General features: G+C 44.2%; 1 protein-coding gene across 4 annotated transcripts in view; it reads right to left on the reverse strand.

The window, feature by feature from the left end:
• The window catches only part of TNC (tenascin C), an 86,818-nt gene that overhangs the window by 51,100 nt on the left and 15,836 nt on the right, over window positions 1-19,882 (reverse strand). For all 4 annotated transcript variants that reach the window (XM_019731183.2, XM_019731184.2, XM_074330922.1 and 1 more), the window contains exons 2-6: window positions 10,238-10,831; window positions 6,372-7,781; window positions 4,826-5,089; window positions 3,542-3,657; window positions 2,700-2,856 (exon numbers count right to left, since the gene is read on the reverse strand). In XM_019731183.2, coding sequence (XP_019586742.2) covers window positions 2,700-2,856; window positions 3,542-3,657; window positions 4,826-5,089; window positions 6,372-7,781; window positions 10,238-10,694 — 2,404 coding nt within the window. In that variant the 5' untranslated portion in view covers window positions 10,695-10,831. The remainder of the gene's footprint in view (window positions 1-2,699; window positions 2,857-3,541; window positions 3,658-4,825; window positions 5,090-6,371; window positions 7,782-10,237; window positions 10,832-19,882) is intronic.

Here is a 19,882-nt window from a genome sequence, read left to right on the forward strand (position 1 = left end):
GTTTCTTCTCCCTGAGATTGCCCCCGACCCCCTTCTGAAAAATCTCCTGTTCATCCTTCAAAATCATACTTCCTAACGAGAAGCCCTCTTTGGCCCTGCTGCAATCAGATACACACATACTCCCTCCCCAACACATTTAAATTTCAGTTAATTAAGATGATTAAGTTCTAGAGATCTGCTGAACACTATTGTGCGGTTGGTCCCCAATATTATATTGTACACTTAAAAACTCATTAAGAGGGTAGGTCTCATGCTAAGTGTTCTTACCACAATTAAAAAGAAGAGTGTTTTTCTCGCTGTTCTGTAATAGATTTCTCTACAGTTTATTCAAACTGCATTATTCAATTCAGATAGGGTCACCCATTCATTCAGACAGAGGGTCTTTGACCTTTCTAGATCCCCAGCATAGAGTCGGGCTCTGTCATTTATGTCTTAACTCTATTCTTAAAAATTATGTAAAAAAAATTCTAATGTAAACAATAAAACATTCCAGGCATTCAGTAAATGTCTAAAATTAAGACTTACTACGCATTCGGTCCATGTTTCCTTCTTTCTTCATTTCAAAAAATAATTAAGTTTGTGTTTTCAGCGTTGGTTGAGGAAACAATAGCAAATGAAAGGAACTTGGTTTTATATAGGGGATGAGAGGAAGGAATAATTCATAGCTGATTGTGAGAAACCTGCAGAGTCTATTTTTTTTTGAATTCTCAGTGTTAATACATCACTCTCAGCTCACAGATAATGAACTCATAAAACGCACAATGAAAATGATGCTATAATTCAACAGGGAAGCTGCCTGTTTTGTGTTCTTACAGGTGCTGGCAAGCTCCCAAACCATACCTGCTGCCTTCCTTAGCAGCCCTTCTATTAAAGAAGTTGGGAATCAGTCAAGGACACTGGTCCCCTAGACTGGGGACCCTTGAATAGAGGAGACTCACCTCCTCCTGTGCTTACCATGGGCCAAGCTCAGTGCTTTGTCATTTATGTCTCAACTCTCATGCCAACTCCACAAGGAGGATACGATAAACCCACTTTCCAGATGGTTGGTCAGGGGCTTAGAGAAGTGGTGAAGCTGGAATTCAGACTCAGGACTGCATGGGTCCAAAGTCCATGCCCTCTCTTCTCCTCCAAATGTGGGGCCTCTCAAAAATAGTCACCTGACCAAAATGGTTGTAATACCACCTCTATAAAGATCAGAGGGAAAGAGGCAAAAATGTTTTGGCACCAAATCTTTAAGATGCTTTACACCTGGAAAAAATTTGGGTAGTGGCAAAATGAACAGGTAAATATCTACCTCTCAGTGTTGATATCTACGTGATTATAGAACTTCGAATGTTAGGATGTTTGTCCTGCAATACGAAGAAAATAAAGCAGCCAATCCCCAATTTAGATTAAAAAAGAAAAAGGGCTGATGAAAGAAATGTCTTTTGTATTTTCAGTGTGCCTTCTCTACAGCAAATAAGCATTTGCTTGATCTTTTTTATGCCTTTCTGGTGATCTAATGATTTTTTCCTGTCGGTACCTGCCTTCTACCTACCACAGAGGGATGTTGTCAAGATGATGGAAAGCAATTGCTTATGAAGAAGACAGTCCTATGACTTGGCTGTGAGCTGGGCAAACTGTGCAAATATTTAAATGCAAGATGTTCTTTCTTGTCATTAGTCAACAGATTTAACTTTTCCAACAAGCCCCTGCCAAGAAGAGTCAATTCCTTAAGCAGTTGGCACATTCGAGGTTTTGAAAAAGATAAAGACGTTTTCCCAAATGGCAGTGAAAATAATTTCATTTATTTATTTATTAAAAAATTAGCTTTCTAGTAGAACAACTCCAAACTTCCCCCACACTAAATGATCTAGCAATGCCAAATCCTAGCCTACCCCCAAGAAGTTCTGATATTAATTGTATTGAGTGACATTTTATTTTGGTTCCTGTTGAAGATGCGGGGTCCACATTCTACATAAACCGGAGCCCACTCAATGCTAGTGGTGATGGAGTTCAAGTTATAAAACTGGACCCTGGCTTACAATTGTGATCCTGAGAGTATCAACCACGTGGTGTTAGTTATATTGATTTAGCTTCTCTAAGCCTCAGTTTCTATGCTTCAAAAATAATAACAACGTTAATATTTGCCCTAGCTCTTTCTCAGGACTTGTGCTAATATTAAGTTAGATGATGCAGTAGATTGTTTGCAATGGTCTCAGTTATTTATCCTGCTGTGTCTGTGCCACTTTGAAATATCACGTTGCAGCGCCTCTCCTCAAGATATAGCCCCGTTTGTTTCCCTTCCCCTTAAATCTGGACTGGCCTTGAGATTTGCTTTGGCAGAAGTGATACAGTGCCAGTTTTCAGCCCGCTCCGCTGCCATGAAAGCAGGTCCAGGCTAGCATGCTGGATGCTGAGAGACCCGTGGGGCAGAAAGGCGCCATCCTGGCTGGGGCCATCCTAGGCCAACCAGCCCCCAGCCCACACAGATGCATAAGTGAGCCCAGTCAAGAACAGAAAACTTGTCCAGCTGAGCCCAACCCAAATCATCAACGTGCAGAATTATTGTTTTAAGCCACTAAGTTTCAGGCTTGTTTTTCACATAGCAAAAGCTAATTGATACAGGAGCTATATAAGAGGGCATGTGATCAAGCAGAGGGGGTATGAGGGACAGTCAGCTTTGCCATTGTGTCAGTGGTCTTAAAGGTGATACTCACGGGTGGTTGTCACCCTCTTCAGGCCTGGGCCCCGAGTGTTGTTTTTCACGATGTGCAGAGAGATCTCATATTCTTGCCCAGGAGCTAGGCCAGTCTGCCGGTACGTGGTCTCTGGCCTCCGCAGGCTTTTGGTGATTTCTCCCTCATCTTCTTTGTTCTGAAAGGTAGAAGCACCTTGGTAAGACCTAGAGGAGGGGCCAGCCTCTTCATTGATGAGGTTCACTCAGTTCACATTCATGCATTCCTCATTTATTCTCTCGTCTATTCACGAAGCACTTACTAGGCATTTCATCAGTATGGTAGGTGCTGACGGTAAAGAGATGACAAAGACATTTGTCAAGTGTGCTTCTCCCTCTCATGAACTTCTGTACCCACCACTTAGACACTCAAATCAAGTGGCAGAGAAGCCAAAGCAATTCTGGAGACACAGCCCTAATGTCTCCTTTGCTGGACTGAGAAGCCAGAGTCACAGAAGTCAGGTGTGCTGTCCCATAGTCACACAGTTAGTTAGTGGCAGAGCCTGGGCTCGAACCCAGGAACCTACATCCCTGCCTCTCCTGTGCTTTAGGCCCACAGGCATTTTGAGACAGGGACCATTTCTTCTCTGAGTAGAGACTTGCAAGACTATGAAGAACATTGGGAACCCAGAAATGACTTAATGTCTACTTGTCTAGGCTCTCAGCCCTAAGTGCTATGCTTATTGACTCACTAAAAATCACTTAAAATGTATATGCAGACACACAGGGGCTAATGAGGGTCAAGGAACTAGAGTTGGTATAAAGTCTGCAGAGCCCTTTGACCACCTCTCAGCTCCTGGTGTGCCCGCTCCTTCGTACCCTTACCATATTCCGGAAGATGATCTCCCATGTTTCAAAAGCGATTTCCAGAGGATCCCACTCCACTTCCACAGATGTCTCCTTGATGGACTTGAATTTCAGGCCTTCTGGTGCAGGCAGGTCTGTCAGGAAGAGCACAGAGAGGAGCTAAGGATGGCTACATGCGTGGTGGGGGTGACAGCGCCCTGTTCCTCTGAACCCAAGGGTGGGGGCCTGCCACAGTCAGGGCTGACCACATGAGCTGGAGTCTATTTCAGGGCTCTTCTGGGGAGCTGCCCACTGTGAGGCAGCATGGAAATCCATATTAGGACCAGACATATGGTTAAATATTGGCAATTTCATATGGCTAAACCTAATATGCACACAGCCTTTAAAACTGGACAGACGTGGACTAGATTGTAAGCTCCACCGTTTCAAATTCTGTATGTTTGGGCAAGTCACACGGAATGCCCCCAGCCTCAGTTTCTTTACTTGGGAGAAGGAGGTGAGTACGCCTGCCCCTTGGGAATGTTTTCAGGACTGAGGGATATATTCCATGGAGACTGCTGGGCACGCTTCCTGGCAGGTAGCACAAGTCTAACATGGCACACAATGTTATGATTACTAAGCCAAAAAAGGACCCATTTTTAGCCACAACTTGCTTTTAGGTTATGAAGAAAATTATACAGACACTGGACTTTTAAAGGAATAACTTAAACTCTAATATTTCCACTTAAAAAATATGTATATACAGATATACAGATATATATCTATATCTATAAATATCTATATCTATCTGTATACATATATATGTATATATGTATATATGTGTATATATGTATATATATGTATATATGTATATATATATAGGTATGTGTATATATGTATATATGGGGAGAGAGAGCGCCAGCGAGCTCCGCAGGAAGGTAGTAGTAGAATAGAATGATAAGAGCATAAATATGCAACCAGATTGCCAAGGTTCAAATCCCATTTTACCACTTATTAACTGTGTGGTTTGGGATGAGATGCTTAACCACTCATTCAGAGTCTGTTTCCTCATTTGTAAAATGGGTTGACAATGGCTGTTATCTCATAGGATTATTAAGAGTGAAATGAGTTAGTATATGAGGAGTTTCTTTAAAAATAATATTCAGTGGGCTTACTTGGATCCCAGGATCTTAACTGGTGTAACTATGAAAGGCCAGCTAGAGAGCTGTGGGGACAAATGTGAGGCAGTGACCCCTGGGAGCGGTTCTGCACTGGGCGAGGGGAGGGCAGCTGCGGCTGCCCAGGGCGGTGGTGCTCACTCACAAGTGGCCACCCTGGCGCTGACGGGAATGCTCTTCTTATTCTCCAGGATGGCGAACACACGGATAAAGTATTCTACCCCCGGCTCCAACTCCCGGATGGTAGCCGACGTCTGGTCCCCGGGGACGCGGAACTGCATCTCCAGGCCGTCCTGGTGGGTGGGCGTGTACATGACGAGGTACTCGGTGACCCGCATCTCATTCTCCCAGGCCAGATTCACGGTCTCTTCTGTCACCTCTGTCACAATGAGGTCTTTGGGAGGGGACACTGGTGGGTATAAGAAAGGACGATTGGGGTCAGTAATAAATTCTTTCTAGGTTTTTCTCCCCCTGACCTGTATCTTCCATTGCCAGTCACAGAGGCCTGAGATCTACCTTCCGTTTTCTAAAATGCAGATCTCAGCAGGACACCCTGGGGAGACCCATCTTTAAAAGCGTTGGTGGCTGGATTGCCTTCAGGCTACAGTTCAAGTCTGCAGTGCGGTCTTTAAGGTTCTTTGTGGACCAGCCCCTCTGACTCTGTCATGCCCCAGAACTTCGTTCAGATTCAGGCCAGTTGCAGCCTAAGCTTAGCTCCCTGCTCTGAACTTCAAGTCAGACTTCCTTAGTGCTGGGAGGGTGTTTGGGGCTCAGCTGGTCCAACTTTTTTAATTTCTAAATGTGAGTGAGGCAGAGGGACTTGCCCAACTTTGTTTCTCTCATCAAATTTGGGACTCACATCTCCCGCCTGCCAGCCGGGGTTCTTTGCACTCAGGCTTTCCTGTTTTTGCCACGTTAAACAAAGAGCCATTTATTTATTCTTATCTACCAAGAGCTTTATAACCACGGTAGAAATTCTCCACTATGACAATTATAATATGGGTGGATGAGAGAAGCACAAAGAAGACGTTCATTAAACATGAACATTACCGGTGTTTGCTGTGTTTTTACTCAATCAGCATTTACTGGGCACTTACTGTATACTATGCCTTGTGCTCATTGTAAGGATAGTGACCCTTTAAGGAGCTCATAACCCTTGGGATCGAAGACAGCACAGGAAAAAATGATTTAAGAGACAGGCCACCTCATAGGTGATCAGCATTTAGTCTTCAGCACAGTGTATTTAAAAGTTTGTTTTAAAGAATCTCACTGTCCATTCAATGTAGTGGAGTTTTTACTTCCATCTGAATAGAGGGATTTAGTTTATTATTGGTTCAGGGTCGATGGGAAGTAGGAAAGAGGGTTGATGCTTCGCAAAAGGGAGGTTCTCACTTCATCTACCTCATCCTGGGCAATGGGTGCTAAACTCAGTGTAGACAAAGTAGGCGGTATGGTCATGTGTCAGCTCTGTGATGTATTAGCACGTGTCCTTGAGACAATTTCATAACCTCTCTGAGCCTCTGAGATTTCAAATAGGTCGCCCTGTAACAGGGGAATGACCAGGGTCCCTTCAAAGAGTGTGTGTGTGTGTGTGTGTGTGTGTGTGTGTGTGTGACACTTCGTTCTCCAGCGCATACCAGGCGTACACTCAGTCATGGCCATTACCTCGCTAGGCTGAGCACGGCACTCACCCTCGGAGCAGTCTTCCCCGGTGTAGCCCTCATTGCAGATGCAGCGGCCGGCGACACACTGTCCCCAGTTACTGCAGTCATTGGGGCAGGAGCGCTGCCCGCAGTCCAGGCCCGTGAAGCCCTCGTGGCAGATGCACTGGCCGTCCACGCAGCGGCCCCGGCCGTTACAGTCACTGGGACACCTTCGTTCCTTGCACTCTTTGCCCATGAAGCCTTCATGGCACACACACTGCCCGTTCACACAGCGGCCCTGGCCGTGGCAGTCGCTGGGACAGGACAGCTCCGTGCAGTCGGGGCCGGTGAAGCGGTCCTCACACACACACTGCCCATCCACACAGCGGCCCCGGTTGCTGCAGTCCTTGGGGCACCGCAGATCCCTGCAGTCTTCACCCATGTAGCCATCGTCACAGACACACATGCCATTCACGCAGCGGCCGTGCTGGTGACAGTCATTGGGACAGCTCATTTCACTGCAGTCGTAGCCCTGGAAGCCTTGTTCGCACACACACTTCCCCTTGATGCAGCGGCCCCGGCTGTGACAGTCGTTGGGGCACCGCAGCTGGCTGCAGTCCTCCCCAGTGTAGCCGTCGTCACACACGCACTGCCCGTTGACACAGTGGCCGTGGCCGCTACAGCCCTTGGGACATTTGAGCTCACTGCAGTCAGTTCCCGTGAAGCCATCGTCACACTCACACTGCCCGTCGATACAGTGGCCATGGTTGTGACAATCGGCGGGACACCTCTTCTCACTGCAGTCCACACCAGCAAAGCCCTCGTCGCACACACACTGGCCCTCCTCACACCGGCCCTGGCCGTTGCAGGCATTTGGGCAGGTGAGTTGGCCACAGTCTTCTCCTGTGAAGCCTTCTTCGCAGTAGCAGGTGCCATTGACACAGCGGCCACGGTCGAAACAGTCGTTGGGGCAGATGAGCTCGCTGCAGTCGTCGCCCGTGAAGCCCTCGTCGCACACACACTCATTCTCCACGCACCGTCCGCGGTTGTAGCAGTTGTTGAGGCACAGCGGCTCATTGCAGTCATGGCCGGCAAAGCCGTCGTGGCACACGCACCGGCCGTCCACGCACTGGCCGTGCTCCTCGCTGCAGGGCACTGGGCAGACCTCCTGGCTGCAGTCAGCCCCGGCGTAGCCTTCAAAACAGATGCAGATCCCGTTCACGCACTTGCCCTGGTCATTGCAGTCGCTGGGACAGGCCAGCTGGCTGCAGTCCTCTCCAGTGAAGCCCTCGTCGCAGATGCACTGCCCATCGAGGCACTGGCCTTGCAGGTGACAGTTGCTGGGACATTCGGGCTCCGAGCAGTTGGGGCCTTTCCAGCCAGGTTCACAAACACAGCCACACCCCTCCGTGCTGAAGTTGCCCCGGCCACTGCAAAAGGGCCTGGTGTCCAGGCGGCCTGCAGCAAAGAGAAGAGATGTCCTCAAGTTGAGTACTACAGCCCGATTTCTCCATTGCTACCCGTGAAACCCAGATTCAAATTCAGCCAGAGCACAGGTTCCACCCTCAGGCCCCATCTGACTTAAAAACTAGTTTCTCAGTTTGTGAAACCAGATGGGATTCACATCAGATTATACTAGCCAGGACTTCTTAACCTGTATTCTCTAAAATTGCAGCCTACTATACAAAGATAGTGTGTGTGTGTGTGTGTGTGTTTCCTCCCCTGGGAAGAGGATCCATAGTTTTCATCAGATTTTCACATAGTCCCATAATCCCAGTGAAATGCATGATATTGGGCTATGCTGCTACCTTGGTGCCCAGACAAGGTCAGGCACAAAAGAGGTGTCCAAGAAATAATTGTTGAACTGAACCCAATTCTGACTCTTTGACTCAATAGCTGTGCTGCATCTGGGAAGGAATTTAGACCCTCTGGAGCTCAGTTTGTTCATCGGTGGAGTTGGACCAATAACCTACTTCCCTGGGGTACATCAGGGTTAAATGGGGACATTCAGAGGTGACTGGCTGTGCTCATCGTGATGTTCTCTTTCAAAGTTTTCCGGGTTGACTCAAGTTGGTATATGGGTTTTATGTAACCAAAACTATCTAATTTTCCATAACCGAAATTAGGCAGCTAATGAGTGGCTTTCTAATTCTGTCAGGACAACTTGCAATTTGGCGCTGCCCCCACAAAACTCATGCACCTTTATCTTTTTTTTCCCTCTCCTTCCTGAGGGCTGCAGTGGTGCGTGTGTCAGCGCTGACACCACTTCAGCCCTTTAAAGGCTATGTAATGTGTCGGCTTACCTTGCAGGAGTAACTAGCGTGAGTTCCATGGAGCCCAAGAAGAACCAAAACTCACTCTATTTTCTCTGCGTCTAAACACAATTGTATTAATATGTTTGATCCCCTTCCTGACAGCAGGAAGGAAGGCAACTGAAAAAAAGCTGGGTTGAAAAGTGAGAATCTGACATGTGCTGTGTAGTGTGCTGGCTACTGGACACTTGGGGCTACCAGGCAATTGAACTATGGCTCGTCTGGATTGAGACGTGCTGTACGTATAAAATAAAATGTACACCAGATTTCAAAGGCTTAGTATAAAAGAAAAAAATGTAAAACATCCGTGAATAATTTTTATATTGATTCCAGGCAGAACATGGATACTCCAGTTCTATTGGCTGAAAGAAAATAGATGATTAAAATTATTCTTACCTGTTTCTTTTTCATTTCTTCAAAGTGACTATTGGAAAAATCTAAGGTTACATATGCGGCTCACATTATATTTTTATTGAATAGCACTGCTCTAAACAATTATTTCAACTTACTCTTTAGAATTAATCCTATTGTGTAACTCCCATCTACATTTGTCAGGGAGTTGACAGAGGGGGAAGATAAACTAATTTATGCATAAATAAAACTTTCTTTCTTTCTGCCTTTTTTTTGCCTTAGAATTCTAGAGCATGTTTTATTATAGTACTTCCCACTTACGGTAATTAGGTCTACTCTGAAAATAATTTGTCCAAGTAATTTCTGGTAATTTTTTCTGAGTGGCGGAAATAGATGTTTTCATTTGAAGCTGTTGGAACTCCTGTAATTCTATAAACATTAGGAAATGGAGATGAAGGCATAATTCCAAAGTGGCAAAATTCCTTCAAAAGGGGTGCAGGCAGGGATTACTTGGAGACTGTGAGTTCTGGAGACACACAGGCATGTTCAAACCGGCTATCTCTTACTACCCTTCATGTCATCTTGCCAGTTGGTTAACGTCCTTGAGACTCAGTTTCTAGATCTGCAGAATGGGAATATTCAATTTTATCTTACAAGGTTGTTGGGAGGATTAAATGAGATAATGAATTACAGTGCCTGTTCCATAAAAGGGGCTCAGTCCATGGTTGTGACCGTCATCATTATTGCCATTCAACTGAGCACTTTGCCAATGCCCACAGACTTTGCACCACCATACGCAGCACTATACCCCTGTGAGAACACCAGGCTGTGGAACACGGTGGTTTAAGTCCCAACGTGGCCACATCTGGGCCTTAGTTTCCCTATTGTATAGGGCTGTATCAGTATCTTTCAGAATGTGATCTTTGGGTCAGGAATTTCATAATGTGTTCATAGGCTTGGGGTAGATTTCATGTCAAACAAGTTTTAGAAACTAGTAATCAAAGAGAAACAGGGTTTCCCAAAGTAAGACTTCTCAAAAGCCTGTAAATTCTGCTAAGAAACATCTGTCGCCAAGAGTAGAATAGACATGGTTACATTCTCCATACTTATTTGACCGTAAAAATCTCTTTTTAGTGATGCCTTGCGAGGCTAGTTCCCCAGGGAACCCACTTGGGAAACAACTCATGGATCCCGCCATGCTCATCACTTCCATTTGCGCAGTGACAGGCTGGGCCAGTCACCAGGTCGTACCTTCAGCAGGCTGGAGACAGCAGCCGGCTCCTGCGGTGCACTGTTCCCTCAGGGAGGACACCAGGTTCTCCAGCTCCTCCAGTCTGCTCAGAAGCTCCTTGATGTCAGGGGCAGGGGCACAACCACAGGCCTGGCGGGGGATGTTGATTCGGTGTGTGAAGACGATCTGGTTTCCCCCATCCATGGTGTGCTCCTGGAAGCTTTCACTGGGCTGCGAGGGTGGGGCCAAGTCTTTCTCCCCACTGGCTGATTCCAGATCCACGGAGCACTGGGACCCTACAGGCAGCTTGATGTTGTAGATGTGGTTAAACACCACTGGCTGGTTTTCCTCCGACAGGGTGACGTTCACCCCACTCTGTCGCTTGTGTCGAACGAATTTTTTGAGAACCCCGCCTTCGGTAGGGATGGCAAGCAAAGCTAGGCAGATGCCCGCCAATAGCTGAGTCACAGCCCCCATGGTGGAGGTGGGGTTGGCTGGATATTTCTGGGGTTCAAAGGTCCTAGGCTGTCTCACTCTCAGGCAGAATTGGGGATTCGGAAGCACAGAGTTGACTCCAAATCAGTTGTTCCTGATCTTCTTGAAGGAATTCTCTTCTACAGGTAAATAAAGAAAAACAACAAGCTTATTCGTATTTACTGGTAATTGAATCTATTGAACATCTGTAATTCCAAGTGAACTTTTATTTTATGTCTGCTATGTTTGAAGCTCTCCTGATACTTCTGCAATATTCACTGCAGTGCTGGTACACAGTGGTCTCTAAAAGAGTACAGAGGATTAGATACAAACAGAGGTTGGAGGAGAATATGCTATTGTGAGGCCGTTCTTACTCTGCTAAGCTGTCTAATTCATCTGTGTTATGGCCATTCACCTGTATGGGATATCAAGTATAGAAGAAAGGGGTATTGTCAAAGGCGGGTGAGAACTTACTGAGTAAAGACAGGAAGACGCGGTTAATCTTTAGGTGGTTATAATATTGACTAAAATATGCCATGCATGCATGTGAGAATGATCTATATATTGTATGAAGTCATTCATAGTCCTGTTTAATTAGGAAATACACCTGAATATAGTTCTAGAAAATAATTGACAGCTATTTGGTTTTTCATCAATCGTTTTACAAATTGACATTTTCTTATGCCCATGTTGTTCTTAAACTTGTAAATTCTAAGGTGGCTGTTTATGTCAATTAGATGTGGTGTTTGGATTGCTTATTCTATCAGAGGTTTTCCAACTTTTTTTCCTAGGAAGATCTTATCCTAAGGATAGAATGCATCAACATAATCTCCTCTGTGATGACAGAGTGTCTTTGCAAAACCTGGAGAAGGACTGTGGCGGGAAAAACTGAACCAAGAAGAATTTCTGTAGGACTGAACAGGGGTCTGGGGACCTAGAAAGCACCAGCTGTACCTTTAATCAAAAACTTCCTCTCCTTACCACATCCTAATTATATTGATATTTGATATTTTACCTACTATCCATGTAACATCTACTTTGGCCTTCTACCCCTGGGTAGGCAAAAACAAAGCAAAACAATACAAAACACAAAGACAAAAAGGAAACACAAACTTCTTCTGAGTTTCTCACTCAAATTAGTTTCCTAAATAGGCATTTGTGGATCTGTGATGTAGGTGAGCGCACTGAATAAAAATTATTATGAAGAGAACTTGGAAAGTTCTCTTCTCTCAGACCAGCATAACTCATCTTATTCGTTTACTGGACAAATATTTATTGATTGCATACTCTATGGCAATTGCTTTAACTCTCCTTGCCTTCCACAACGTCCTTCCTTCCCACCCTCTTCCCATCAATTCTTCCTCTTTTTTTTTTTTCTTTTTTTTTTCCGTTAAATGAGCAAGGGCCATGGGCCAAGTTTGAAACGGTTTTGGACTTCTACCCAACACTTTTGTGTGTGTTGCTAAGTGACTTAAGTTTCCATCTAAAAGACCACTAGAGTTGCTGGTTGAGACTTTAAGACAATGAGTCTAGGGTAATCATGACCAGAGAATGGGTTGAGGGAGGATTTGTCACTGTGCGTGTCAGGGACGTGCATTGGCGCAGCACCATGCCGCGTTGTTTGGAGGAAAGAAATGGGATTCTTCCGGGCTGTGTCGTTGTGTATTTCCCATTGGCGGATGGTGGTCTGAGGGCAAATGGATGTTTGCATACTTTGGGAAAGACCCATTATATCTTCAGTGTGGTATAAAATGCCTCAATTTGAGAATTAGACACACCTGGGTTCGAATGCCACTCACTATCTCTGTGACTTGGGCAAGCTATTTATCCTCTTTAAACCATGACTTCATTTGTGAAATGGGGTTCAGAATCCTTTCCAAGGGAATTATGAATTAGCTCAACACGGTGTCAGGCCCATAGGAAGCACACATCAAAATGTAGCTGCAATTCTGTTGCACTCTTAGGAACAAAACCTAGCACCAATCCAGGCCAATGGCCTCTTTTTCGCTTAAACTTGACCTCACTGAATTCAGGCCTAAAGTCAGCAGCAACTTGAATCGAGATCAAAGAGGGGCTACAGAAATCACTAACGGGTAAGGGTAAATCTTATAAAGATAAATGTACTAGACCTGGAAATATTTACACCAGAGAAGCAAAAGATAAGGAGTAAATAATAACCTTTAAGAATGTAAAATATTCTTTTGCAGACAACTGGCTGCTTAATGTCCCCTTTGAGGATAGAGCTGTAGATTGCAGTTCGTGATATTTAGGTTAGACATGAAGGGTCAGTCTGACAGTAGAGCTTTTACAATTTGAGAATGAACAACTTATCCCACAGAGACTCTTTCAAAAAGCACAAACAGATTCTTATCTTTATATGAAATGATCAGGCAATGGAAAGTCTGGACAATATCTTGGAGGAGGAAGGAGTGTAGACCTGTACGCGTTCATCCTATAGTTGAAAACAAGAAGGCAGGGTTACCACTTATAAGCCCTGGGGAAGCAGGAGCTGGCTTGTGCCTTGTGGCCCCAAAGGACAGAACAAACACTAATGTGCATATGCGTGTTGGGGGTGCCGTGGAGGGTTGGTGATGAGAAGGCAAATTTCAGCACAATAGGAGAAATATTTTTCTAGTTGGAATTATCCAGTCAAAAGGGCTTCCTTGAGAATATAGCAAGCTCCAAGGTGCTGGAATAGTGGTGAAGAGATAGAATAGTGGGGAAGAGCCCAGGTTTTGTAGACAAACTGCCTTGGGTTAGAGTCACTGTTCAACCACTGCATCTTCCTTGAGTGATGTCTTATCTCCTACCATAAGCCAGAGTCGTGTCATCAATAAAATGTGATACGGGTGTTTTCATAGGACTGTTGAGAAAAGTACATGAGATGACGTGTGTAAGGGGAACGGTACAGTCGTTGGCAGCAGCCAGAGTTCAATAAAGGGAAGCTTTGTAGTAAAACAGACAGACTGCACTTAATATTTTTTCCAGGATTTTCTTTCTCATAACTCTTGAAACTACCATGGCTTCTGCAAGATCTGCTTTTTAAAATTAGGATAAGAGTTCTGCAGGGAAGTGGAGACCTCTCTCTCAGAGCTCCCAGGCAAATATTCCTTGGGAGATAGCTCTGCCTCTACCTCTGTCTCTGTCTCTGTCTCTGTCTCTGTCTCTGTCTCTGTCTCCATCTTGCTCTCAGTCTCCATCCATCTATCCATCTATCTACCTACCGATCTATTGTTTGTGGTGATATTAAAGGATCTGGTGAGTCAGTGATTGCAAAGGAAGGCAGCAGGAAGCGACACAGCCTTTGGACCGGCTCAATACCTAGATTGTTGGAGGTCACATATCCAGGACAAAGTGGCTGTTTCCAAGGCTGTGGCCTTACTCTGTATCCTGTCTCAGCATACTCGTATATGCTGAATGCACAAAAACACACATGTGGACCAGATTTTGCTTTCTATCTTTATCAAAACAACAATTTAGAGCCAAGTGAACTACTGTGAATTGTTTTTGTGAGACTCTTTAGGTATCGGCTTTCCCATTTACTTCTCAAAACATAGTTAACCTGGGGAAGAAAAATCTACCATAAAGACTTCCCCTTGAGAGAGAAGGTTTAAGAAGAGGTAGCAAACTTTGAATTCACTGATCTAAAGCTGTGCCCTCAAATAGGATAGCTACTAACCACAAGCAATTATTAAAATTAAAATTAAATACAATCAAAAATGGCATCCTCAGTTGTACCACCCCCACCTCACGTGCTTAATAGTGATATGGCTAGTGTTCATAATATCAGATAGTGCAGATAAAGAACATTTCCATCTTTGCAGGAAGGTTATTGAGCAGTACTGCTTTAGAGGGTTGCTCGCTGATATTAAGGCCATTGTACAAATGAGGAAACTGAGGCTCAGAGAGGTCAAAGAGGCTCTGAGAATGTAACGCTATTGTTAAGTCTCCCACCTAATGAAAATGGGTGGGTACCTCAGACACGGGTGCAGGAGACTAGGTTGTTCTCTGAAGTATCTCACCCAAACACAAGCAATAAGTTCCATCCCTCACATGTGCAAACACATCCAGGTACAAGTGAGGAATGGTCTTCGTGGCTGTCGTCTTCCGCAAACCTGAAGCAACATCACATTGCCCCAGGTCAGCATCCTTTCCCCTCACTCTACCCTTGGGATAGGAAATGTTTTTCTCATTTCTCTCTCTGTATACCTTAGCGTCCCAAGTTCTTCATAAGGTTCTTCTCCTCAAATCAAACCAAAAATAAGCTGCTCCAGAAACCACACTGGCCACACCTAACATCTTGTCATGCTCTGCCTCTCCCTCCTCTTGGGAGCTGGTAGGACTTGTCAAAAGTAACATGATTCTCCTTCTTCTGTTGACTCTGCACTATTTTGCTCCAGTGTGTTGGAAGGAACTCAGCCCACTTCCTTCAGCAGTCTAAACACCTCTGTTGGTGAAGCGGCTGGATGTGGGAGAAACAGCCTGGTCTTTGGAGAGAAGTAGACTGTGTTAGAATCTGACTCTTCCACGTATGGTAGTAGCTGCTACCTGTGGACATTCACTTTGCCCTCTGAGTCTCAGTTGCCTTATCTCATACAGGGTTATACATTTGTCTGCTTCATAGAGCTGTGGGAGGATGGCGTAAAATGAAAAGATATATATTAAGTTACTAGCACAGTGCCTGGCACATAGTAGGTGCTAAATATATGGTATCTAATGAAAATAGAACCTATAATAATAACGCTGGTCAAGTAGAAAATAGATTAGGAAGGAAACTTGCACCTAGAAGGGATGGGAGAATCAAGAAGACAGTAATCAGGGAGAATCGTGACTATAATAATAAAATAGGTAACAAAAGGGATTGAGCAACCTAAGTCTATTAATATTCAAAGTGGAGGGAGACTACATTCTTTTGAGGTGTTCAAGAAAGACACCTCGAAAGAGATGGTATCTGAGATGCAACTGAAGGATGGTGGGATTCTAAAGAGTGGATGTGTACAACTGTAGTCGGTGGGTAGAATTTGAAGCCTACAGAACTGAAGCAAAAGGCCACAGAGTTGGACGGCCTGGGAAGAAGGTGAGAGTGAGAACAGCAGCTTCCCTTTGTGGCTACCTGACAGAGGCAGATGAGCACACAAAGTTGGTAGAACCACAGCAAGGAGGGCACTATGGGTTGGTGTGAAGAGTAGGTGCTGAGCTCAGTAAGCATTGCTGTGCCTCTCTAAGGCTAGGAGTCTAATTGCTCACAGCATCATCTGTTGAGAAAAACACAGGCTTCTGTATTTAGCCCCTGGGTCTCGAAATACCTGGCACATTTATTGTGCTTGTTACATACATACAAACAAACAAACAAACAATGGTCCTAAAGGCTTTTTTGGGGGGTGCTGGAGGGGAGTGTTAAAATATTAAGTCTTTGTTACTGATGATAAGAATTAGTTCATGTTTCCATTTCTTTGGTATTAGATGCTGTCTGTATAGGATTATTCTCCAGATTTTTATTCAGAACATTACTCCGAGGTAACACTTCATTGAACAGGCGAGGAAACCATAGTCAATATCACAGCAGCTATGTCCCAAAGACTTTTTGGTTAAAAATTTTATACTTTAAGGTGCCTCTTGTCTTGTTATCAAATCTTCCTCCCTGTTTTTTCTTTTTTCTCAGTAGAGCTGTTTAGTAGCTAACCTCTCGGAAACTGCATGGAATAAACGAAGGGTTATTTTTAGGCACCTCATCACAGGACAAAGACCATAGTTAGTTAAAGGAATCAACAATCTCTGGATTTTTCCTTAGTCACAGTTGGAGAATAAACAATTTCATTTTTAGATAAAGACAAAACTTTCAACTGGCAAGAATCATATTTCAGAATTAGCTACTTCTGACTTCATTTTTTAGTAGCTGAAAGAGTATATTTATCTTGTTGATTTAGGCACGTACGTGAAATATCCTAGGTTTGGGGGAGCAAGCAGGAAGCTCACTGTTTAGCAATTCAGATGCACTTCTTTCCATATCATTTTGCCCATGCACGAGACAGCTCACACCAAGAGGATTTTATTGTGCACAGTCAGTTAAGCACGGAGTTGCTTACAAGGGCGTTCTTCAAGGTTCTAGAAATTCCTCACCCCTTGTCCTTCCCAACATTCATAAATTCCTTCTTGGAATGTGTCAGGAAGAGAGAGGAGCCAGGAAAGGGCCTTAAATGTGGATTTTTTTTTTCCAAGGACATCTGATCTTTATAGTCGAGTGAGTCCAGCACAACCTGTGTCTTAAAAGAATTGAGAAAACTTTGATTGCCAAACCAAAATCCTTCCAAGCCCTAGGTGTTTGAATTCCAGCACTGAAAAACACTTTGGTAGCACGGTGGCTTAACTGGTGCCCAGTTAGGGTGCTAGTGGAGCCAACAATCATCCCAGAGGCCTGGGAAATTAATGTATTTAAAAAAAATCATTTATGCTTGCATTCAACAGAGGTGAGTTCAGTGAGTGCTAAGACCAGGCTATGGGATAGCCCAAGGGGTAGGGAGGTGCTCCAGAGACCAATGATGGAGAGTATTTGCTCTCAAATAGTCCAGTAAAGGAAACAGACATGTAAACAGATATTTGCAGGAAAGAATGACAAATGCTACAATTGACAAATATCCAAGGAGACTCTGTGCTCCGTTTGAGAGTTTCTGCTCTAGTATCAGGCAAATACTATCGGATCCTGGTTCTGTCATTTGCTATTAGCTTGAACCATATGGAATTGCCATTAGTGTAGATTAAAAATAGTTGGCTCATGGCAATTTTGTATGGCTCCATCTAGTAGCTGTGACCTTAGATATGTGAGAGAAAAAACTGAGATCATACATGGAAATAATTAGGACAGTGCCTAAAAGGAGGGAGAGCTTAATAAGTGGTGTGTGTTGTTACTGTGGGAGGATTGGTGTCTTTTGTTTGGACAAGCCAGTTAGTGAAGGCTAGTCTCTGAAGGATGAGGGCTCCATAAGGGAATTTTGGGGGAGTCCTGCCTGCTCAATGTTGCTTTTTCCATAGAAGCATATAATTCTTAGTGTTTCAGCTTGTCAAGAGACAGGGAATACTCTGAAATCCTTAGGAGAGGAAGGAGGCTGTGGTTAGAGTCCTGGTTTTCCTTCCAGCCTATCTGTTCTAACTCAGTAGCAAGGCAATCAAGTCCACGAGCCTGGGGTGGAGCTCTTTTCTGGGAGGTGAGTGCACTGGCCAACAGGCAGTGCTGCTACTGGGATGCTCATCCACGCTGCTCAGCCAGGGCTTCTCCACAACAAGCTGCCTGTGGTTTAGTCTTTCAAGACATTGCTCCGGATGGGAAATGTTTGGCTCAGCTTTTCAACACTTTCCATAGACACAGACAGATAGCAGATTGCAGAATCAAAATCAGACTTGGACAGGGCTTAGAAGCAACTGTAAAAGATCACTGAGTCCAGGAGTGGCAAATCTGTCGCACCCACACACATGCTTCTAGTGTACATAGCAGACATTTTTAATCAATACCAAAACACTTCCATGGAGCCGCACTACGGAACTGTTGCGAGTGTATCACTCCAGGCAGCCACATGCAATTCAGCAGAGGCAGTGCATGACGTGAGAGAGAATACAGATTTGAAACCCCCAGAGAGAGCCACCAGCTGCTCAGTGGTAAAGCTGATACTAAACCCATAGATCCCGCCTCTGGATCCAGAAACTTGATGGAGGTTTATCTCTTTCCCCAGATCACTGGGGGGGGGGGGGCTTCAAAACTGAGTGCATATGAAAGGTTTTTAGTAATTCTTAATTTGAGGTCAATTTAATGGTCCCAGAGAGAAATATGAGCAATGGGGTCTTGGAGAACATGTGTTGAGAGATTTCCAGATTTCTTGGTTCTGTAACATTTCTTTAATTTTCCTTCCTGTCACCCATCCATCCATCCATCTATCTAACTATCCATCTTTTCAGTACATATTTATTAAATATCTATCGTGTGCTCAGCCCCAAATTAAATATGTGGGATACAACAATAGAGAAGATAGGCATGTTCTCTATAGTTATAAAGCGTATCATTTCCTCCTGAACACTCACAAAATGCAATTGATTTTAAATCCATGTACTGTGGATTTCATATTTGTGATATTCTTAAGTGTTGCTGTAGACTGAGAACATGGTACATGCTCCCAAGCCAGTGACAAAAGTGAAAATCTTAAGATTCTTTCAAGAGCTTCTTGCTGTTGACTTACTATGTGCTGAGTGCCAGAGAGACTAGGCAGAGTAAGGACCCATTCTCTGTTTCCAGAAATCTCAGAAACTAGAAGAACATGCACAAGCAAGTTTCAGTAACAGTACTTGTCTGAATGACCATAGCCTGTGCTAAGCATTTTCAGTATCCAATTTCAAATTCTCTCAAAATGAGGAAACTGAGGCATAGCATAATTAAGTGGCTTGTGCAAGTTCCGTTCTCTATTAAGTAGTAGAGTAGGGATTTGAACACAGGTCCATCTGAGTACAAAGTAAGTGCTCTAACCATCATGTTACATAGCCTTTTGAGCTGAAGGGCCAAGGAAAGGAGTTATGCTTCAAGACCAGAGCCAAGCTCTGTCTATATAACTTCCAAACACCTGCCTCAAAAGTGAATGCTATCAATGCCCTGGGATTAGGGCCTTAAAGTGCCAGACATTCTGTGGGTGCGCCGGAGATGAAGCATGCCGACTGATTCCATGGAGATGCTGTCACATCTCAGTTAGCACGGGGAGAGGATTCCAGATGCCTTGAAGCCTCCTTGAAAGCCCTTTTGCCATCTTGGAGTGGACAAATCTATCTGTCCTTCAAGATAAAGCTCAAAAAAAAAAAATCTACTATCAGAAATTTTCTCAGGTAACTTTTTCCTTCCTCTGAGTATTTGATCTGCTATTATTTCCATCACACGTCATTCTAAAAATGATTCAGGGTGGCTTTATTATGGATGTAAAGCTTCCTCTTTTAGAGCTTATTGCGAATTCTATCTTGTATTTATGTTAGGCTGTAAGCAGTTAGTGTACGCTCAGTTAGTCCTTATATAGTTTTAATGCCATTAGACCGTAGACTGTAAACTCCATGAAAAAAGGAACTACGTCTGAGTCATTCACCTCTTAATACCCAGCGCCAAATACTGTGTCTCGAATGTAACAAATGTACAATATATTGATATTTGAATAAAATAAAGCTGA

Source organism: Rhinolophus sinicus, linkage group LG04, assembly GCF_036562045.2.
Source record: "Rhinolophus sinicus isolate RSC01 linkage group LG04, ASM3656204v1, whole genome shotgun sequence".
Classification (NCBI taxonomy): Eukaryota; Metazoa; Chordata; class Mammalia; order Chiroptera; family Rhinolophidae; genus Rhinolophus; species Rhinolophus sinicus.